At 38.2% G+C, this 24,357-nt stretch overlaps 2 protein-coding genes and 1 non-coding gene across 6 annotated transcripts in view; all 3 read right to left on the reverse strand.

Annotated features, from left to right (window-relative positions):
- TRNAI-UAU overlaps positions 1-52 on the reverse strand; it is a 158-nt gene extending 106 nt beyond the window's left edge. The window contains exon 1 of the tRNA in view: positions 15-52. This is a non-coding gene — a tRNA (tRNA-Ile). The remainder of the gene's footprint in view (positions 1-14) is intronic.
- On the reverse strand, positions 616-3,592 carry LOC104787433 (probable receptor-like protein kinase At5g18500). 4 transcript variants are annotated; one of them, XM_010513017.2, is made up of 9 exons: positions 3,278-3,592; positions 3,068-3,141; positions 2,141-2,767; positions 1,950-2,054; positions 1,744-1,866; positions 1,491-1,661; positions 1,278-1,407; positions 1,002-1,214; positions 616-922 (listed from the first exon to the last, which is right to left on the reverse strand). In XM_010513017.2, the coding sequence occupies exons 3-9, from the start codon at positions 2,758-2,760 to the stop codon at positions 824-826; spliced, it is 1,461 nt and encodes a 486-aa protein (XP_010511319.1). In that variant the 5' UTR covers positions 2,761-2,767; positions 3,068-3,141; positions 3,278-3,592; the 3' UTR covers positions 616-823. The 4 variants fall into 4 exon arrangements, with proteins under 4 accessions (XP_010511319.1, XP_010511317.1, XP_010511316.1 ...); XM_010513015.2 differs by having other exon boundaries at positions 2,141-2,772; positions 3,278-3,590; XM_010513014.2 differs by having other exon boundaries at positions 2,141-2,772; positions 3,068-3,164; positions 3,278-3,590.
- Positions 12,592-14,386, reverse strand: LOC104789493 (zinc finger BED domain-containing protein RICESLEEPER 2-like). Its single transcript, XM_010515184.1, has 3 exons — positions 13,813-14,386; positions 13,127-13,729; positions 12,592-13,064 (listed from the first exon to the last, which is right to left on the reverse strand). The coding sequence occupies exons 1-3, from the start codon at positions 14,384-14,386 to the stop codon at positions 12,592-12,594; spliced, it is 1,650 nt and encodes a 549-aa protein (XP_010513486.1).

A 24,357-nucleotide genomic window follows, 5' to 3' on the forward strand; every position in this document is an offset into this window, starting at 1 on the left:
CGCGACCTTCGGCTCATAAGACCAACGCTCTAACCAACTGAGCTACGAGACCAGATGTTTTATGTTTTGTATTTAAAATTTTCTTTTACGCCCTAAAGAAAAACAAGATAAATGAATACATTATTTGTGTTATGAAATAAGTGTGATTATCCATCACAAGACACATGGCATTACACTTGTCTATGTAATGTTTGAAGTGTTAACATTTGTCACTACATCTCTCCACTTGTCATTACTAAAACTAAAGGGTAGTGACTCATGTGTTTTGTTGTGTCCTATAAATAAGGGGTTGTGTAAGAGTGTAAAAAATATATAGTTTTTGTCTTTGATCAAAAGAAAAAGACTTCCCAATCTCTCTCTCTCGTCCCTACATCACTCTCTCTCTCTTGATTATTTCTTGTTCATTTCATAAAATATTACAAACACATATAAATGTATTTGTAGTTATAATTCACAACAATTTGTACTACTTTAGAGGACAACGTAGTGGATACTTGATCGTATTGGTCAACACTTGGTCTTTGGAGTGGATGGATTATTATGGTTAGTGAGCTAATTTGCTTTCAATGGTTGCCAAGTGACTTTAGTAGAGTAGAGTCTGAAGAGCTCATGCAATAATACTGTACACAACAATATATTATTTTGATGTAGGAGCTCCAAATACAAACCAAGTTTCCATGTACAAACAATCCTCTATGCTCTACTCATCATCTCAATTCAAAACGAGTAAAAAATAACACAAAATCCAAAAGAACAAGTTCAAAGAATAGATCATAATCATGAAGCGCATTGAAAGCTTACGCAGATTGATAAATTACTCAGATTACTGTCTCTTGCTCTGTGATCTTGAAACTGGAGTACTCATGTCAGTGTCTGAGTTTATCTCCATACTCCCCTCCCGCGTTCTAGGACGCCTTCGGTCCTGAAAGAAACATAATTCCAGTTATAACCAACATCTATTATGGTCTATGTTCGAATAAATCACATGTTAGTACACTAACCTCTCTTGGAATGGGATATTCTTCAGACTCAAGCATACGTACAACTTGGCTCATTTTCGGCCGCTTGTCCGAATCTGGATCAACGCATCTTAGAGCCGTCAAAAGGGCTCGTTTTAAGGATCTTGTAGGCGGCTTAACCTCTATGTTTGGATCCACTACTTCTTCTGATCGCCTTGTTCCAACCATCATCTTCAACCAGTCCACTAGGTTCACCTACAATACCCTGGTGTTGGTTCACTCTGAAACTTATTAAACCAAATGAAAATAGTTTATTACCTCATGAGCAGGACGGCCATAATCCACAGGGTCTCGTCCTGTGATTGCTTCTAAGAGAACAACACCGAAGCTGTAGACATCACTCTTCTCATTTAACAGCCCTGTGTTTGCATACTCAGGAGCAACGTACCTATAAAACGTCCACAAAAAGCATTTAGGGTTGATATTAAAGAATTCTTGATTGATTGCTTTAAATGTTTATAAGCCTCTCACCCAAATGTTCCCATCACCCGAGTTGTCACATGACTTTTCCCAGCGCCAAGTAACTTGGCAAGGCCAAAATCTGAAATCTTTGCATTGAACTCGTCATTGATCAGTATGTTGCTTGACTTGATGTCTCTATGCACTACCTTTGGCTCTATTGCTTCATGTAGATATGCAAGACTATACAGAGGATATATCATTGATCAGTATACTAGAAGAAGAAATTTCATAACAGATTAAACGATTGATCTTGCTTGCTTACGCTTTCGATGTGCCAATGAGAACCTTCATCCTAGCTTCCCAAGTTAGGTATCCATGCTGTCTCATTCCTCCGTGAAGCCATTGTTCTAAGTTTCCATTGTTCACGTACTCATAAACCAATATCCTAATAACAATCTCCACTGATCTTAGTAAGTAAACTCACATATTTGGCTTCTTTCCCCAAAGTTTAGAAAAATATTCACCTACCTGTGTGTGCCTTCAATGCAGTAACCAAGAAGCCGGACCAAGTTCTTGTGCCGCACATGACCAATAGCATCAACCTCGACTCGAAACTCTTTTTGAGCTTGTCCCCTACAAAACTAATCAATCAAACTAAACCCAAAACGACAAAAAAATGTTAAAAAGAAATTGAAATTCTTGTAACAATGATCACTCACAACTGGTTAAAAATCTTTTTAACTGCAACAAGAGTTCTATTGAGCAACACTCCTCTGTAGACAACACCGTAACCCCCTTCACCAATCACATTCTCCTTTGAGAATCTGTTAGTTGCTATTTCAAGATCTCTCAGTGTAAACCAATGTCCCCAGCCAAGGTGTGACTCTGGCAAACCAGACAATGGAGATGGAGTTGCAACGTTATACAATGATGAAGAAGCCGACTCAGAATGTTTATCTATGATCTCTAAATGATGAAACGAGCCTGACCGGCCACTACTACTTCTCTTCTTCCCCATATCCAAATGAACCATTACTTTCTCTGCGTCTTTGTTATTTTTGTCCTGAATAGTGAGAAGAATGCCTTCACCAGGAGCAAAGTTACTTGCTGAGACATGCTCAACTCTCACTTCTCTGATTTCCTTGGACACCGTAGGAGTTTGGATGACGGGAAGACCGGTTTTCGATTTTCTTGATTTCTTTTTCGAAGTGAGACAAAACGAAAGAACCGAGAGGATGGTTATGATCAGCAACGCAACAGCTATCCCTATTACTTCCCAAACCTTAAGTCCAAAGACAGGGCTCTCTCTAGATAGCTGGCTTTTCAAGTCACCTCCCATATTTTTCCTAACCTTTACATAAATTTCCAAAATAATAAACACAGTCTAAGTCTATACATGGAAATGCTATGAGATTAATGAAGAGAGTCTTCAAGTTTGTGTTTGTGGTCCAGTGTTTATCCACATTGAAATTTACTCACAGAGAGACAAAATATTCCCAGGAAAACACACAAAAGGACAAACAGAAGTAGCTAAACTCAAGTACATATTAAAGAACACGAACAATAATGTTGGTCTTAAATAAATATAAACAGACAACACATACAGAGTAAGTACTAAAGCAGATAAGAATTTAATGTTAAATTACCTGATCTTGATATTTCAGATCTTATAAGAATTAACACCCATTTACTAATCTTGAAGAAGAAAGAATTCCAGATCCTAGAACCAAAGGCATAATCCAGCTTTGAGAAAAGAAAGAAAACACTTAGAAAAAAATCAGGAGAAAAACGGTAAAGAAGCAAATCCAAGAAGCAAGAAATAAAGAAAATGAACAGCTCAGACAAAGAGACAAGACCTTTCTTTGGCCCTCTTCTGAAGGCAAGTGTCAATGTGGAAGGAGGATAACGAAAGGGCTGTGGAGATCTAAGCTTGTAAAGAGCTGTCATGTAACTACAACAACTACACTAAAACTGTATATCCAAATAAAAACTCTGGGCCAGCCAGTGAATAGAGACAATTGAAACGAATATATTAAGTTTGGGGGTTTAATATGAAGAAGAGGAGAAAATAAAACAAAGAAAATATTTTTAAAATAGGAGAAAACTTTGAAATGTGGGCAGTGAGAGATCTGGTGGAAGGTAATAAGAGAAGAAGAGGAGATGGAGGTATCAAGTGGTAGGTAGTGAAAGTTCTTTAATGTTTTTATTTGTTTTCTTTAAATTTTTATGGTGAGAGACAATAGGGAGAGAGATGTTTTGCCTTGCATTGCAATTACATTATACAGAACATCATGGGAATGTGTAAGGTCCAACATGTGAGGGTGATGAATGATGAATGATGATGTTTTTAGTTACCGGAAATAAGTAACTGTCATGTTTATTGCATTACATGGCAAAGAAAAAAAAAAAAAAAACATAACAGCAGAATAAAGTGTAGTGAATGATTAGTAAACACGAGCTTTAAATAGGAAATTACAATAGTACTAGATTAGTACCCGTGCTATAGCACGGGTTAAATTTTATTTTATACGACAAATTTAAATATTTTTATTTGATATATTTTTTAGCATTAAACAATATCATCATATAACCTTGATATTTTACATTTAAACCGAATTATAAGTTTATCTTATTTTATCATAAAACTAACTACATTTTAATTGGTGAATAATAATAGAATATGTAAATAAGATATGCATTTGTTTCTGAGGAAAGAAGTACATATAACTTTAAATTGTGATATTACAAATAATAACTTTTAGATATGATATTTATTAAAATGGCAAAATGTAAACCCTATAAATTCTGATTACCAGTGAAGTGACCTTAATGCAGTGGCAGAAGGTAAGTCCATTTGTAGAAGGCACTATAACACTTGGGATCAAGTCCCGGCTCCTACGAATGTAGGAATTTGGCTAATAAGCTGGCCAGTTGTGACCCAATGTTTGAAAAAAAAAAAAAATCTTGATTACCAAGCGAACCCTATAAATCTCGATTATCAAGCGAACCCTATAAATCTCGATCTCGAATCTCGATTATCAAGCAAACCCGCAAAGGTAAATTATACAAATGATACACTTAAATACAACTAAAATGATTGATGTTTTAATTTTATAACCAATTAATGACTCATATATCTATTATATAGCCTAAAAAAAATTATGTACTGACTGGACTCATATATCTATTATAAAAAGTTGTGTAGACTATGTGTAAGTGGTATTTTTAATTTTGAATATTTTTGACCGTCAAAGGGGTCTCTAGAGTTAATCCTATTTAAGTCGGGAGATATTTAAATTTGTTAAATTTCCTTAAACAATATATAGAAGTAGGATATATATTGTTAGGTAAGATCGAAATATTGTTTAGTTTAATAAAAATCACAGTTTTTATGTTTAGGGTTACCGAACTTGGAAGATTTCTCGAGTTAAAATATTTTGTTTCATTTGTGTATATCATCTTTTATTCCTTCAAATGCTATTATTATTTCCGATTAGGTTTAAAGTGGATTCATTGCTATTGCTATTATTAATAATTAATTATGAATAATTGAATAAATAAGCGATATAAGATCTAACAGTAATCAAAGTAGACCCGTAAATATCAAAATATTATCAAATGTTATACTTAAATTATTAATATGTCAATTCTATAACCAACTAATGACCTATATAACTATTATATGGTCTACCAAAAATAAGTCATGTACTTCCCTTTTATGAAAAAGGGGATGAATTATAAGGTAATTGCAAAAAAGAAAAAAAAAAAAAGACCGAGCACCGGTGTTTGGGATAATTTTTTTCTATCCGGCTATGGTTACCTACGATGTGAATCATGTGACATGTGAGTTTGAGTTTGCGCCATTAAAGAATCTACCAAAGACTGCATCAACTAACCCACACATGCATGGCTCATATGAAAAACTGAGAAGTAGACTATCCTATCCACCTGCCAGTCTGCCACATGACTAGCTATTAGCTAACGCGGTATCCGTATTCAGTTGATGCATTTTTTTTTTAGTTTTTATACAGTCATATAGACTTCATACAAAACGTGGAAAGTTTTTCTAAGGGATGTTTTACTCTCAACAAATATTTTAAACACTCACAAGTCACAAGTATAGTAGCCTAATTTCTTATGACTCATGGGCATTCGATTTATTCTGGATGAACGGTTAAGTTCTCTATGTTTTTGGTTTTCTTTGTTTGGCTTAGATTCTGCCGAATTGAAACGTATGAAAATTCGGTTAAGTGTGGTTCAGATATCGGTTTAATTAGCTCGGTTACATAGTTTCAAATCCAATCATTAAATAAATTGATTATTTTTCTGTGTCGGTTTATTGAAACCAAATCATTAAACTGACTTTATAGCCTAAATCTGTGTAGTTTGCTACTAACCATAACTAGATTTTACCCCGTGGTACACCACGGGTATATTATTTTGTTGATATGATGCTGTAATAGTTTAGAGGTGTTTGTAGTTGATGGGTGAATTGCATATATATTAACGGTTGTAGGTATGTAGAAACTCTTGATTCGTAAGTTGAGAATATACATTTTACGATTTGGTTATTTATGATTTAGGAATGAATGATATGACATATTCTTATTATGATTCTCAATTGATATTATTGGATTAATAGTGTACAATTAAAGCTAATAAGATCTTACCAAATATGTAATCGTTTATTAAACGCAAATTAGATATTTCCTAAGATGTATTCCTAAGATGTATTCATCTTGAATTAGTTGCTATATTATAAGGATGTGATTACATAATTTGTGTTATCAATTCTTTTTGTCAAACTCGGCCCTAGAAATTCAGCATGGAAATTAGATCTTTCCTAAGATACAATGGGCATTAATTGACAATAATTCTCATTAATTGGATGTAAATAAATACGCTATGGATTAAAGATGGACCCAAAATATTCGGCAATCTTAAGGAGGATCCAGATAATTGAATCGGTTCTAATTTTAGTTAAAAATCCGACTCGAAGTTGGCAAATAGTGATGGCACCCTATTGTACTCCAAAAATGCATTCCGAGCTCTATATGTGGATTTTACTCCAAATATAGTAAAATTTTTTTTTAAAATATATATCTGTTTATAAAATTTCAAATCACATCATATGCTGAAAAAATCAAAATTTTTATTAATTTTATTTTTTAAATAGTAATTAAAATAATGAAATATAAGATTAAATAAAAGTGAAAGGAGAATTATATTTTAATCTAACATATTGATTTAAATTAGGTAGATAGATTTTAGGAAATTAATATTATCAAATAAGGAATTAATTGTGTTTGGTTGTAAGAATTGTAAATAATTTAGTTGAGAATTGTTTGGATACAAAGATAAGAGAGTATGACACAAAAATGTACTCCAAAAATATTAAGATAGATATTCATTAAAAACACAACAAGTATTGTAGAATTAATTGTAATGATTGTTTGACGACATATGAAAGATGTTTAACACACTTTTTCTTTATTAATTGAGTGATATATATTCCTTTTGAAACATCAAACCACAACATATATTTATATTAATCTTATGTAGGGAAAATTAAATTTCAAAAATACTTTTTTCAATACCATTTTTCAGAAATTCTCATTTTCTAAAAAATATGCTACTAAAAATCTGATATTTATTCAAATATGTGTGTAAACTTATAAAAAAATATGCAAGCTTTCTTTATTTGTAAAATTATATATATATACTTTTTCAAAACCTTTTAAAACTTTTTAAAATCCTTTAAAATACTTTTAAAAACTTTATGACTATTGGGACAGATTCTTCGAATATGTTGTAGTTTTTTTTTTGGTTTTGTCGAATTCATAATAGTTACTGTAACATCTATGTTCCGGGATTATATTTTGGGTTGTGTTGATCAAACCAAAGGAGTAGATTTTAATTAATTTTGGTTTAATTTTATCATAGTTTAATCTAATTAAACCAAAAGCCCTAGATTTTTTTAATGTGTCGCCTCCTTTCTATTGGTGGAGTGTCGATGTTGGGAGTCTCAGAGAAAGAGAGAGAGAGTCTTGGTCGATTTGGTGTGAAGGAGAAAGAGAAAGAGATCAAAGAGCTTTGTCTTAGAGAGAAGGAGAAGGAACATAATCGTCAGGGTTTGGGAAAAGGAGGATCCGACTGCTTAAATCGTTTCAAAAGGTACTGATTTTTGGTAGGGTTGTAGCTAAGAGATTTTCGTACACTCTCTTTTTTACATAAGTGAATTTGAGTTAATATTCTATGAGATATCAGCAGTTTCGTGGGACATTTCTTCTCAATCGCGGATTGAGACCAGCGGGTGTTTCAGGATCGATTGCGGTTTCATTTGAGATCTAGTCGTGCTGAAATTTTGTGGGAAGCGTCTGGACGTCTAGACCCTTTTTTCACCGGAGAGATTGGAAAGTTAACGGTTCGTTTTCAATGTTTGTTTGTTGTTGTGATTGGTTGTAGGAGTGAGTTTGGTTGTTTTTGGATATTGGAGAGCTTCTCTTTTGGTTGTAGTTATTTTCGTGAATCACTTGTTAAGGTGAGTGCGTGACCAAAAGCTTATATAAGCTATTGGATTGTATGATTTGTTTTGTGTGATGATGTATAGGTGTGGTGAATGTGTTATTGGGTGTTCTATTCAATGACTGGGTATTTCTGGTAATATTCACGCATCTCATTGTGTTTATGGTGCAGGTAATGCATGTGGTATTTTGTTGTTGGATCCTGGTTTAAAAGCATTATAGGTTGATGGTTTATATTGGTTATGATTGATATTGTATTTTAATATATTGGAGTTGGTTTTGATATGTCTTCCGTTATGTATGCTGATTTTTTGTTGGTTTATTGTTTGGACTGTCTTTAAAAATTATGGGGTATTTAATTATATTATCATTATTAAAAAAATCAGGTCGGGTTGTTTCAGTTACTATATAAAAATACTTTATAAATCTTATAAAACTTTATAATATTTTAAAATTAATAAAGAGTACTTTTAAAATGTATAGATGAAAGGAACATATTTGTAAATTAATACATTAATAAAAGTATTTCTCAAAAATTTATTTTATTTATTATATAATATGATCAAAAGCAACTAAAAAACATTCAACAAAAATGATTAAACTAAAAACACTAAAACATGGTTCCGCGCGCATCTTATCGCGCAAGATCACATGAACAAAATAATATTTATAAGTAGATGACAAAACCGTCGTCCATTTAAAATATTTGACAAAACTACTAGTAAGATAAATCCGCGACGGACCAAATAATACCGTAATTTTATGCTTAACAGACAAAACCCATGAGTAATAACTTCATGAACTTCATAATTAATCAATTTGAAATAAAAAAATACAATAATAATGCTGCACTTGTTATAAAATGTACAAAATTGTTACATTTTATTCAAATTTTTTTATGAAAAAATGATAATAAAAAATTGCTTACGTCAATTTTGTTATAAATGGATAATCATAAGAGTGATTATCCATCACTTTGATCTTATCTTCTAAACTTGGTCCCCAAGTTACTTAGTGATCATGCTTATCCATTTACTAAACTCCTATATATATGTGCTTTCCTTCACTTGTAAATATATGAACAACAAAAGAAGAAGAGTAAGCAGTGCCGGCCCTGACCTAAAGCCCGTAAAGCAAGAGCTTTAGGCACCAGAATATATTAGTGATTTAAGGGGCATCAATTTTCAAAAAGTTGTGGTGGTATAGTGGTTCGGTACGCCTGTATACTCCTTCAGTGTTACAAATTCGAGCCTGTGTGTACCAGTTTTTGTAACTTTTTTTTTCTAGTGTTTATTAATGGGCAAAAAAAAATTTTTTTTGCTTTAGGCAGCAAAATTGGTTGGGCCGGCACTGAGAATAAGAGAGAAGATGTAATAATAAGAGTAAGAGAGAAGAATTCTTTCACTTACCTCTCGTCTCTCTCTTTCTATAGTATGTATATATTATACATACACATATATAATATAATAATTTTATATTTTACGTTATGTTTTATAACACGTTAACAGCACGATGTCTTTACTGCTGGAGCTTTTACAAGGTAAGTAAATTTATACTGTTTTGATTTATATTTATAGAACATAAATATTATAGACATCGTGAAATTATACCTTTTTCTGGATTGATCGTCATAAATTGTAGGCGTTGCCTCCTTTACGATCAAATCTATAACTAAATCATATTCGGATAAATCGTTAGATGGTAGGCTCTGCCTCCTTTACGATCAAATAAAAGCTATGTCTTTTCTAGATAGATAGATCGTTATATATGGTAGGCTCTGCCTTCTTTACGATCAAATAAAAGCTATGTTTTTTCGGATAGATAGATCGTTATATATGGTAGGCTCTGACTCCTTTACGATCAACTAAATGGTATGTCTTTTCGGGATAGATAGATCATTATATATGGTAGGCTTTGCCTCCTTCCAGATCTAACAAAAGACAATGTCTTTTCCAGAAAGATCCTTAAAAATGGAAGGCTATGCCTCCGATATGATCAAATATAAAGGCTATGTCGTTTTTTGGATTGATCGTTATAAGTGGTAGGCTTTATCTCCTTTGTGATCAAATATATAGCTATGTTATATCCAAATTGATTGTTTGATATATGGTAGACTTTGCCTCCTTTATGATCATATATAAAGCTAGATAATATTTGGATTGATCATTTGACATGGTAGGCTTCACACCTCCATCACGATCTAACAAAAGGCTATGTCCTTTCCAGAAAGATCGGTTTTGCCATTTATACGATCAAATATAAGGCTATGTCTTTTCCGGATTGATCGTTATACATATAGAGGTTCTGCCTCATTCATGATCAAATAAAAAACAAACCGGATTGATCGTTATACATATAGAGGTTCTGCCTCATTCATGATCAAAGAAAAAGCCTTGTCTTTTCCGGATTGATCGTTATATATGATAGGCTCTGCCTACGCTACGATCAAAGAAAAGATATGTCTATTAAATTCTTATATATAAGGCTATAGCTCTTATTTTATTTTCTGAATTTAAGTTTGTTTATTTAATTTTGTTTATTCATAAACAATAACTATATGTGTTATATGAGATTTAAAGATAATGAAATATCTTTAAAATCAAAAATATATTTCTCTTATGAGAATATATGAAGCATAATTAGAATCGCTCAGGTTTCTATTCGGAATGGCTTGTGCTCTCAAGTTTACTCCATCAGATGGATGTAAAAAGTGCATTTCTGAATGGAATACTACAAGAAGAAGTCTATGTTGAGCAACCCAAAGGGTTTAAAAATCCACAGCATCCTGAGCATGTGTATCGACTTAAGAAAGCTCTTTATGGTCTTAAGCAGGCACCAAGAGCATGGTATGAAAGGTTGACGACGTTTCTCATAGATCAAGGATATATTCGAGGGAATGTTGACCAAATGTTGTTTGTTCTCAATACCAACAATGAGATGATGTTTGTTCAGATCTACGTTGATGACATTGTCTTCGGGTCTACTTTTCAGCCATTGGTGAATCAGTTTATGGAAAGCATGACTCAGGAACTTGAAATGAGTATGGTGGGAGAACTGAAATTTTTTCTAGGTCTGCAAGTGGAACAATCAGCTAAAGGAATTTTTGTGTCCCAGAGCACCTATGGTAAAGAGTTGATACAACGCTTTGGATTAAGCAAAAGTAAAGAATCCAAGATTTCCATGGGCACAAATGACAAACTCTCAAAAGATGAGTCAGGGGAGAATGTAGATGAACGTCTTTACAAGGGAATGATTGGAAGCCTGTTGTATCTGACAGCAAGTCGTCTGGACATATGTCTGTCAGTGGGCATCTGTGCTTGGTATCAAGCTAAACACAAGAGGTCACACTTACTGGCAGTGAAGAAAATCATCAATTACATCAAGGGAACAATGAACTTCGATATCTACTACACCAAGGATACTGACACGAGTCTAAGTGGGTACTGTGATGCGGATTAGGCTGGTTCAGTTGATGATCGCCGTAGCACAGGTGGTTGCTTCTTCATGGGCAACAACCTGATATCATGGCATAGCAAGAAACATAATAGTGTCTCACTGTCAACTTCTGAAGCTCACCCTGGGCGTTCTGCGGAAACGGGTTGTTCGGGTCGGGTTGTTCGGTTTTTTTCTAATTCGGGCTTTTTAAACTTTCATCGCATTAAACTTAAATTGAAATACGGTTCGGTTCGGACGGTACTCAGGTAAATCGGGTCGGTTACCTGATTTAATTTTGCATCCGAAAACAATCTCTAATTCGGTTATTTAACCCGAATTAGAAATTTTCTGAAGTAAACACCAAAACACAACCTTCTAAGTTCATGTACTAGTAGATTAAAGCTGTGTTAATGAGTTTAAAGGCTTTAAGCTACTAGTACAGACTATAACAAACCCTTACAGACCATTAGAAAAGCTTCTAAGCTAGCATTGTATCTAGTTTAAGCTAGCATTACATCAAAAAACCAATCCATCAACAAAAGCATGCTACTTCGCATCAAAAAATAGTCAAAAGAGCATCTTCAAAGTCAGTAATATACCATCCATTGTTAACGCTGCATTCCACATCAAATGGATAAAATACGCAGCTTCCTACCTGTAAAAATCATTACAAAAACAATGTTAATCAACAACAAAAACGAAACTTATATGAACACTTAGACAGAACCACAATCATACCTGTCATACTATGAAGAAACTTAATGAATAGCTTCCATTGGATTCTGAGTATCTACACAAGAAAACAAATGCAAAAAATTAATAAACTTATAGATATCAAAAGATTTGAAAGGATAACTAAACCGAGTGAAGTTAAACTTGCCAAGAGACTCAAAGAATTCAACTTCCTCCAACATCTGGGCCAAGTTTGCTATGGCTGCTCCTCCTTTATACGAACTCTTTAACCATTGTTGGGTGCACAACAAAACCTCAACCATGTAAGGAGTTAAAGAGCTTCTGTAAGGATCCAAGACCCTCCCACTTGTACTAAAAGATGATTCTGAAGCAACCGATTAGGCTTGAATTGCTAGAATATCTCTAGCCATTTCTGACAAGACTGGATACTTTGGGCTATTACGTCTCCACCAACTGAGAACATCATAAGGCATCCCCAACTTATTCTCTACTCGCGGCTCAGGTTTCTCTGCTAGATACTATTGTAACTCATTGTAGTTATCTGCAGAAGTCTTCAACCCAACCACCTTGTCGAATATTGCAAGTATCCCCTCACAATCTTCATCATCTAATAACTCAAAGACGCTAGACTCTGGCTGAGAATCTGGGGTGTCTTCGATGGCTTCTGGTGTGCTCAGCTTGTAACTGTAATGCTCATACAGTTTCTTCATAACATCTGAAACTTTCGCATTGAGGTGCCTAGACTCTATCGTCTCCTTACCATACAGCTGATCAAAGCAGAGAGAAGCAAACTTCATCTTGTTTCGAGGGTCAAAGACACTGGCCACAATCACTAGCGGATTCATGTTTCCTAATCCATCCCAATACTTCTCATCAAACTTATCCCTCATAACATGAGCTTGCTTTCTGATCTCCTCATCAGGACTGGTACACTTGCTCATCAGGTTCCTCTCAATGTTGACAATCTCATTGTAACAGACAGTGGAACTAACTGAATTGGAAGCAGAGAATATCAAAGTGCACTTATATAATATTTTCAGAAACTTGTCCAACCTCGCAATTTCCTCCTAAGTAGAATTAGTCGGCGGTCCAACTCGTTTATCCTTGTTTTCTCATCCTCTTCCTCAAAATAATCACAGTACAACTTGTCCTCAGCTTCCATCTTCTCAAAAACCTTCCGCAACTTCAAAGCAGAACTCAACATCAGATACATTGAGTTCCAGCGTGTGCAAACATCGAGTGGCAAACTCCCTCTACACATTTTCCCTGTGTCACACCTCATTGCGAAAGACTTCAACCTAGTGAATGATGACCGAACATACTTCACTGCATTCCTAATAGCAACAATATGATGGTTTACCTTCTTCAAACCATCGCCGACAATCAGATTGAGGATATGTGCACAGCAACGCATATGTAGGTAGTCACCATCTCTAAGTAATGCATCCTCTCCTCTCAGCCTCAACTGAACCTTAAAAGCATCCAAAGCCTTGTCATTGTTCTTCGCATTATCGACTGTCACCATGACTTTCTCAATTCCCCAATCATCTAAGGAATCTATCAACTGTCCTACTATGGTGTCTCCTTTGTGATCCGTGATGACCTTAAAGCTTAGAATTCTCTTTTGCAATTCCCATTCACTATTAATCCAGTGAGCTGTGATCACCATGTATAGTTGTATGAAGTGGTAGGACACGTCCATATATCCGTAGTGAGAGAAACCCTTTGTTTTTCTTTACTAAACAAGTTCTTCAGAGCTGCCTTCTCTTGCAGATACATCGCCACAATGTCTTTAGTACTTGTCCTTCTAGAGATTGTATTGTACATCGACAAGACATTGAAGCAGAACCGCTTCCATCCCTCTGACTCTACAAATGAGAGTGGCAACTCATTCACTACTACCATCTCGTTAATTGATCTTCTAAACAACATCGGGTCATACTTAATGACCTTCAGATTCCCATTGTTATCACTGCTTATAACCTTCTGCTTTTCCTTTTCTACCCAATCCTTATACTGCTTGCATCTATTAATGTGACCTATCATCGGGCTAGTACCTACTGCCTTAGTATCACAAGCTATCTCTGCTGCGCAATACTTACAGTAGCTCTTCGCATGATCTCCTTCCCTTTGCAGAAAATGTTCCCAAACCGGAGCTCTTTTTGCATACTTCTTTCTTGGTTTCAGTGGCTTATCAGTACCAGATGCAGGTCTTGGACTCTTCTTTCCAGATGCAACATTCGCTGCAACATCTGCAGTTGCATCTTCTTGTCCGAGTTGAACTGTAGGCTCCTTGTCGTTCTCATCAGCCATTTACAAATGATTTTACAGCTCTCATTAGCTCATAATAAGATAACAATTAACAATACAAGTTACAGATACTGAAACAAGATCACAAATAAAGTAAATATAACATAAACCCTAAATAACCTAATCAGATGGTAATGATAGACTAATTGACAAATAAAAGAGACTAATTGACTACGAAGAACAGAGAAAGAAGATAAGCCCTAAATTTCAAAATGAAATTGAAACCGAAACCCTAAATTTTTTAATTCAAAAAATTTAGGGTTTCAGTTTCAATTTTGAATTTCCTAATCGGTTGCTATCGAATCGGCGATATTAATTGACTACGAAGAACAAAAAAAGAAGATAAACCCTAAATTTAAGAAAGAAATTGGAACCCAAACCCTAAATTTTTTGATTCAAAAAATTTAGGGTTTGGGTTGCAATTTCTTTATGAAATGTTGCTAACGAATCGAAATAGCCAAATTGACAACCAAAAACAACTAAAGAACACAAAGAAATTGAAAACAAAGAACAACGAAATTATTGACCTTTACTTTACGAATTTCTCGGCTGTTCTAGGCTGTAGCTCGCAGATGTATCCGTAGTAGAACCGATTAGAAGAGTAGAAGTAGAAGAAGATGAGTTGATGAAGGAGAATAAACGAGATTAGATCGGAGCTGATGAACTTCTCTCTCGCTTTCAGAATCGCATCTTGCGGACTGCAGTATCGAAGAAAGATAGAAGTGAGAAATTCAGGGTTAACACATACGGTTAGGGTTATATACTTATGCGGTTTTTCATAAACCGATCGGTCCGATTACCGAACCAAACCGAACCGAAATTCGATTATCAAATTTAATTTAGCCGAACGGTTATGCTCCCTCTCTTTGGTTTGTCCCGATAACCAAAATTTTTGGGTTGTCCGGTTCGGTTTGTCCGGTTATCGCCGAACGCCCAGGGTGAACTAAAGCTGAATACATTCCTTTAGGGAGCTGCTGCACTCAACTCTTGTGGATGAAGCAAATGTTTGCTGACTATGGTATGGGTTCTGATACTCTTCTAATTCATTGTGATAATCTGAGTGCAATTAACATATCTAAGAATCTTGTTCAGCATTCACGAACTAAGCACATTGACATTAAACACCATTTTATTCGTGATCTTGTAGAGGCAAAACTGATTGAGATTGATCATGTGAGCACATAATTTCAGTTAGCTGATTTGCTTACCAAGCCTTTGGATTTCAACAGAATTGTGAATATGAGAAAATCAGTTGGTGTCTGTGAGTATTAATGCTTTGCTTGAGCTGTGTTAATCTGAGACAGGAACATATGCTAGGACAGATCATGTAAATCCTGAAATATATAGAAGATCAACACTCTGAAAGAAACTGTGGTAAATAGCTGCCTGTCATGCCGGTCTGTCCACCCCGTGAAATGTTGTCATGATTTTAAGGAGGTCAAAGAGATGTGAAGAGACGTGCATGTACATCATCAGGAATAAGTTCCTGATAGATGGTTGATCTGGGATCAATGATGGAAAAGTCAAGTGATGTCACTGATACACGGGGTTGTGAGGCAACAAACATAAGTCTCAGTTGCATCGGAAGTGTATATAAAAAAAATAATTAAAAAAAAAACAAAAAACAAAAAAAATATGGACAAAAGAGGTGCACTCTTCAAAGAGATAATCTCCAGCTGCCATAACATGTTGGAATGGATCTACAAATTAAAGGTATGCCAGTGTGAAAGACTACCGACAAGCATCAAGCGCATGATCTTCAACAATTCAAAAGGGTGTGATAGCTCCTAGTAGGCATTCTGAACATGTGGTTGACATAGCTCAGGTATGGAGTTTGCTCTATTACTTGAATAGTATATGGTTATAAAAGAAAACAAGGAGCATATGGTGTTATCTTTGATCTGGGTCCTTGTATACATGTTCACAATAAATGGCTGTGCAGCTCTTTAACCGTGTGTATGAGTCTATTAAGCTTGAAAAAAGGGTAAAACTAGATTTGTGATTGCTTAGTGATTTATCATTGATGAGATGAATTGATAAAGTTTTGTTTTTTTTTTAAAAAAGGAAAAGAGCCGTGCGCACTAATGGGTTATTTGAGTGTTTTCAAGGCCTCAATTTTTGTTTTGGGCCGAGTGTGTGCAGCCCATTAGGACGGTCGAAGCTTTATAAAAGGAGAAACTAGGGTTTTGACATTTTCCTCTTCTCTCCAGCGATTTCAACCCTTTATCGTTTAGACTTATATTGCTTCGTCTCTCTTGTTTCTTTGCTCTAGTCTCTAATCGCCAAGAAATCAATCTTCAATGGATTCCAGTGCCTGGTACACCCGATCTACCACTCGAGTTTGGATGAGGATCCTTCAAGTCCGGCATCATCATCACCTTTACTGTCACCCGATGTGACGATTGACCTAACCACTGCAATTGTCGTGTATGAGCCTCGTGAGGAACCATCTATAACGGTTCCGGATCCGGAGAATCCCATTCTCACACTGTAACGCTCCCGAACCGTTTTATGGCCAAAAATACCCAAAACGGCCCTGAGACGCCACTTGGAAACGATCACCAACGACCCGGCCTAGGTTCTAAACCCTTTTATGGCCTTGACCGGTCCATCGGTGAGGTTTCCACCACTTTCGACACCACTTAAGCTTTATACCTTCGCGATGCCCAAGTGTTGCGCTGTCCCAGACAAGGATCTATGAGCCGTTACTCGTATTCGAATATAAAACCGATTCTTTATTAAATAAAATATTTCACAAGTCTTAACAAAATATTTATAGCGTTTATGGCCAGGCCTATTGCCAAAAATATTATACAGATTTTCCTTATAAAATATAACATACTTTTTCTTTACACAAAGGCACAAAAATCTACTTTCCGGGCTCCTATCGTCCAACACGCCCTCTAACACCCTCTACTTGTTGCCTGCAGGACAAACACTATCATAAGTAATCTAAGATTACTTAGTTAGTTCCAGGGGTCCCTCCAGAAGATTAGATTCCCATCCCAACCCCAAATCACAAGGAATCAATCATGCAACACACAACAAGCAATCACACACAACAATCAATCAAGCAGACAATGCATACAGAAGCTAAAAAGCAACAAAATGCAAGCAATCTACAACATGCAAACTTGAATAAAAAGAAATATTTTTAAACAAGTTTCCTAAGGCCCAGATGTGCTGCCTCTCGCCAAACACCCATTTTCGCCGCATTGCATCCACCCTAGGCATGCAATCGGACTTTCCTCATAAACTACAACGTCGTGTAGAGCTCCGGCCATGGTAGCTAACCAAGTCTCTCCGAGCATTCGACATGCAACACCACACCCTTGTCTGATGCATGTCGTAACCAACCGGCGACGGTCAGACACATCTCTGTCTTAGTATGCTTATGGCCGCTGGACCCCCTGTCACACGCGACACACTAAGACCTTCCATATCCTTGTGGGTACTTTTGTTTATAAGCCTTAAAGAACTTATAACACATAAAGTCCTCACCAAAAGTGGGTATTCAAGTTTATAAGCCTTAAAGAACTTATAAATCACCAAATACCACCACTTAACCTCACATGCAATAGATCTTCAATGCAGATCCGCAATCATGCATAAGATCTACCATGGAGTACATCCTACACTGAGCAACCAACTCAAAGTGCATGCAAAACTCAAGAAATTTACCTAAGAAAATCAAGCAGAAATGCAACTATATGCACATGCAAACTGACACTAGATTGAGTCGCCACTCAAATCTAGTCCAGATCTATGCTCTCTGAAACTCACAGATTTTCGAAGAACCCAAGAGAACCTGCCGGAATCCTTGGTAGCTTCGATCTCCACTTCACAGATGCAACCACTGATCGGCGAAAATTCCTCACAACAATTCTCCAGAGCTTCGCTCTCTTCTCTTCTCTCTCACTCTCGACAGCCCTTAGCACTCCTCTTTTTTTCTCTTCTCCAAATGAGAAAGAATGAGGCTATTTATAGAGTCTTGAGTGAAGTAGTGGAGACATGCAAAAAGAGATGAGGTGTCACCTTCACATTCTTAGGCGTGTGGTGATGACACCTCAGGGGCGATGTGTCACACTGACATTCATCCAAGTTGCATGGCATCAAAGAATATGCTCCTCCACTCACAAATTCCTCCAAAGAATCAAGAATATTCTCCTCCACTCTCACATTTTCGATGGCATCGAGGAATATTCTTCTCCACTCACACTCTTTAGTGATTAAAATAATTCCTTAGTGGTTCCTCCACTATCTTGAGAGAAAATCGAGTGGGAGGGAATATTCCTCTCCACTATCTCTCCATCGATTAAATAATTCTATAGTGGTTCCACCACTATAAATATTTAATTATTTTTTCTCTATTCCACTAACTCTGCTTAATAAAATATTATTTTTAGCGAGTTTCGTCTCGCCTCCCGGAACTTTTGTCCTTTTTGATCCTCTTCCGGATCAATTCTTCAGGGAAATTTTATTCTGTAGTGAGGGTCACTTCATTCTCCCCCCCTTATTAGAATTCGTCCCGAATTCTATAAGGTCTCTGATGGCACTGCCTCATCTTCTTCCTTGGTGAAGAATTGAGGATACTTGGCTCAGAACTTCCCTTTGTCTTCCCAAGTTGCCACCCTTCGGTTCTTTTTCCCCCAAAACACTTGGATCTGCGGAATTTCTCTCCTCTTTAGTTTCCGAGTCTGCCATTCACCAATACTCATTGGTCCCTCCGGGTATGTCAGGTTGGTTTTCAATTCCTGAATTGGCTCTTCCACAATCGCATTAGGATCTGGAACATGCTTCCGGATTTGAGACACATGGAAGACCTTATGCAACTGCTTTTCTTCCGGCATGGCTAGACGATAAGCCACTTCTCCAAATCTCTGCTCAATCTGGTAAGGACCTATGAACCTTACCGCCAACTTTCCAACATTACCAAATCTACTCTTTCCTTTCTGGGCTATGACCTTCAGGTACACTTAGTCTCCAACATCAAACTCCACCTCACGCCTCTTCTGGTCGGCATACTTCTTCTGACGATCTTGGGGCTTTTTCATATTCTCCCGAATATACTGGATCTTCTCTGTCATCTTGTCGATCATCTCATGATCAAAACTCAACCTCTCCCCTACCTCCGTCCAACAAAGAGGGGTTCTGCGTGGTCTCCCGTACATAGCTTCGAACGGGGACATGCCGATACTCGAGTGATAACTATTATTATAGGAGAATTCGATCAGAGGTAAGTTACCTTCCCAATCTGCAGACCAATCGAGCGCACATAGTCGAATCAAATCTTCTATGGTCCGGATTGTCATCTCTGTCTGCCCATTTGTTTCCGGATGAAATGACGTACTCATGTAAACATCTATTCCCAGTGCTCGCTGTAATTCTTGCCAAAATATCAATGCGAACTTTGGGTCGCGATCCGATAATATATTGGCTGGTACACCATGAAGTCTCAAATTTCATCGATGTACTTCTCTGCCAAGTCTACGGCCTGATCAGTACTCTTGGCCGCAACCAAGTGAGCGACCTTAGCTAAACGATCAACCACCACCCAAACTGCATCATTAGCCCTTCCGGCCTTGTGGGTAATCCCGTGAGGAAATCCATCGAGATCGACTCCCATTTCCACGACGGTGTAGGTAGGTTACGCAGCAATCCTGCTGGTACTTGATGCTCCACCTTTACTCTTTGGCATGAGTCACACTGGCTCACCCATGTGGCTATCTCCCGTTTCATTCCAGGCCAATGATAATACCTTCAAACATCTCGGTACATCTTGGTGCTTCCCGGATGAATGCTTAAAGCAGAAGTGTGTGCTGCTCTTAAGATTTCCTGTCGCAGTCCATTCCGGTTTGGAACTGTGATTCTCCCATTGAGTAGTAGCGTACCATCATCTGCCAAATGGTAGCCACTTGCGTTTGGCCCAGCCAAACTCCGCAACTCTTCCACAATCTTCTTAAGATTCTCATCCATTGGTTGCTCCTCACGGACCCGTCGTAAAAGACTAGCCTGCGTCACGGCTTGCAGTCCTAACGGCTCACTAGACTCTCCTTCCAAGGCGAATAGTCTTCCCTTCTTAAATTCTTCAGACAATGCTTCCATGTCTTTTTCCACATCTATGTCGACCCTTCGATGACTCATGGCATCTGCTACTACATTAGCCTTTCCCGGATGATAATGAATCTTCAGATCATAGTCGGCAATAAACTCCATCCATCTTCTTTGTCTCAAATTGAGATCTGGCTGTGTGAACAGATATTTAAGACTTTGGTGATCAGTAAATACATGAACTGTCTCCCCATATAGGTAGGACCTCCATATCCTCAACGTAAACACCACCGCAGCCATTTCCAAATCGTGCGTAGGATAATTCTCTTCATGTTTCCAGAGTTGCCTTGACGCATATGCATTCACTTTGTCTCCTTGCATTAGTACTCCTCCCACGCCAACTCTTGAGGCGTCCATATAAACTGAATACGGTTGGTTAGGCTCTGGTAGAGCTAATACTGGAGCTATCGTCAAGGCTTCTTTCAGCTTTTCGAATGCTTCTTGCACCTCCGCACCCCAGATAAATGGAACTCATTTACCCATAAGTCGCGTCAAGGGTTTTGCTAACGAAGAAAATCCCTTAACGAACTTACGATAATAACCAGCAAGTCCTAAGAAACTCCACACTTCCATCACGGTTGTAGGCTTCGGCCATTCTTGAATCGCAGTGATATGTCTATATTTTGCATCTCCTTAGCCTGTATTTGTCATGCATTTAGCTAGGACAACTAGTCGTTTTGCATCATTTTAGAACCTCTTTCGTAGATTTTGCATGTTTAGGAAGTTTCTGCATCATCCTTGCATACATTGTGCATTTCAGAGTATTCCAGGTGTCTAGGAGACGTTGGAAGCGCAGAGGATCGAGCCACGCTCAACCTCCGCAATCGAGCCACGCTCAACCTCCGCAATCAAGCCACGCTCAACCTCTGCAATCGAGCCATGCTCAACCTCCGCAATCGAGCCACTCTCAGCTGCACCAATCGAGCCACTCCCAGCTGCATCCATCGAGCCATCCTCAACCTCATCAATCGAGCCATCCTCAACTTCCACAATCGAGCCATCCTCAACCGCCTCAATCGAGCCATCACTCGAGCCACCGGTCTAGGGATTCAGCTTTTGACGTCTTCATCAAAGTTGTAGAGAATTGAGTCATCTTTCCAATGCCGTTTATTTCAAGCCAATCGAAGGTGTGGTTCTAGAGTTATCATCGTTTTAGTGGATGCGTATACACCAAGCTCGAGGCACTTTTCACCGACCATGCTCGAGCCATTTTCACTCACACCACTTGAGCCACTCCTACTCACACCACTCGAGCCACTCTTACTCACACCTATCGAGCCACTGGGCGCACACGGACAAAATCGCGTATGCCAGGAAGACGCTCCGTCTGACATGCTTCAGGAGATTCCCAAACCGACGCTCTATCTTGTCGTTTTAAGTTTTAGGGATTCACGCGTTTTTACTATTTATACATTTTGTTAAATCTTGTTTTGGACATCTTAGTTTTTATCTCGTTTTCTTTTGTAAGGTTTCCCTAGCCACCAAAAACGTACTCTGACTTTGTATCTTTGAACTTATTTAGTATTCAATGGAGTCTCCCACTCTCATTACTGATGCGAAATAAGCTCCTTTACTAGGGCTGACCGCATGGAAAACCAGAGGTGTCCTCCCACTCCTTTCCAAGATAACTCTGCTTTTATTGCAGTCAAGAGGAGCTTCGTGTCCTGACAGCCAGTCCATACCCAGTATGACTTCGAACCTCTCTAAAGGCATCACAAGCAGATTCGCAGGAAGATTCACATCTTGAACAACCACTGATACTGCTCTCAGCATCCTCCGGGTCCTTAGTGGCGACTGATTCCCGGCTGTGTGAACAATCACGTTCACTTCCTCCTCAATCCCATTCTCAAACTGCCCGACCACTTCGGGACTTACAAAACTGTTGGTTGCTCCCGAATCCAACAATACATGCGTGGGGTTACCACCCACCAGTAATGTTTCTAACGCATGAATAAATAAATATGCATGCAAACCAAAAATGCAACACCCAAACACACAATCACACACAAAGGAGTTAGAACCCAGACTAACCTGTAATGGGACCTTTTTGAGATCCAGAGGGTTTGGCTGGTTCTATTCCTAAGGCGTACACATTAGTAGGGGTTGCTTGCTTCTTTGATGGGGGTTCCTTAACTGCCGTCGCTGACGCAGCTCGGTTGGGAGGCTGGGTGTTTGGCTTCGCTGGCTTCTGAGGACATGAGGTCGCGTAATGACCAGTTTCTCCTCACAAGAAACATGTGACTAACGCAAGTTTGGGGGACTTGGTTTCCACAATTGTTGGACAAGATCAGGCAAAGTGTCCGACCTATCCGCACATGTAACATCCCCTTGGATCCATGTTTACCGATGTGCATCCACCTTGATTCACAATCATACCACCCTTGCCACGATTACTATTCTTATTTCGGTTGATCTCTTGGTTATTCTTCCGAAATTCACCACCTTCCCTGGTGGTACACCATCCTTGCTCTTCTCTCGAAGCATCTTGAGTCTCTCTTACTCAATCTCCTCTTCCACATTAACAGCTCTCTCCTCAAGCTCATAGACACTCGCATAAGTCATGGCTCGAAGCCGGCTTGAAATCTCTGGTCGAAGTCCTTTCAGGAACCTTCGAACCATCGAAGCTTCATCGTCATTTCCATTGTACAAGTACTTCTGAAGTCTTCTAAAGATTTGGCCATATGCCCTCACACTCTTATAACCTTGCTCCAAGATTATGAACTGTTCCTCCAATCAATCACGTGACTCATGAGGGAAATACTTGAGCTCGAACTCCTTCTTGAATGTCTCCCAAGTTACCCACACATAACGGTAGCGAGAAGCCACCATCTCCCACCAAGCTCCTGCATCTTCCTCTAAAAGGTTAACTGCAATACGCCTACGATACTCAGTTGGGCATTCAAACGTATCGAAATGCACCTCCAGGTTCCGTAACCATCTGTCCGCCTGCACCGTGTTCGCCTCCCCCTTGAAATTTCGAACACCTAGATCCTTCATCATCTTGACCAACCTCACAAATTGTCCCATTGGCGTATCTGTTAGTGGATCTCCTTGAATTTGTGGTTGTTGCTGTTGCTGTTGTATCATGTGCATTAGCAAGGTTTGTATCATCGCAAGAGTTTGATGTGTCTCCGACGTCTGTCCTCCAGCATTTCCTTCTGGGTTCATTTCCCCTTCTCTCGGCGTCGCTGCATTTGAATATGCAGGAAATGGCTCAACATGTGTGTATTTCCGAGTTCGTGGATACGCATACTCCAGCGTCTCATACCGCACTGATCCCCACGGAGAATACCTCGGTGTATCTCCGGGACTATCCCAACCAAACATGTCACTCGCGTTAGCTGTGCGGTGCACATGTACATCCTAATCTGACTCATCACCGAAATACAGACCCCATTCCTCAGCCCCAAACGGTTGACCCCAACTCTCCTCCTGACCGAAAGGCAGTCCTCATCCTACCTCTTGCTCTGGTGAAGAGTCTCTCGATCCAGTTCCTCCCGAACCTCGACCAGACATCTGCAGCCATGGATAGCAAGGTATTTAATCCCATCTACCTAAAGTGTTGAACGAACCAGAATTCCTAAGTGCCCTTATGCGACTCTTGACTCAAAAGAAAAAAAATGAAACAATACGAGTATAACGAAGAATCATATTCACGCTCTGATACGATCGTTGTAACGCCCCCGAACCGTTTTATGGCTGGAAATACCTGAAACGGCCCTGAGACGCTACTTGGAAACTATCAACAACGACCCGGCCTAGGTTCTCAACCCTTTTATGGCCTTGACTGGTCCATCGGTGAGGTTTCCACCACTTTAGACACCACTTAGGCTTTATACCTTCGCGATGCCCAAGTGTTGCGC

Source organism: Camelina sativa, chromosome 5, assembly GCF_000633955.1.
Source record: "Camelina sativa cultivar DH55 chromosome 5, Cs, whole genome shotgun sequence".
NCBI lineage: Eukaryota > Viridiplantae > Streptophyta > Magnoliopsida > Brassicales > Brassicaceae > Camelina > Camelina sativa.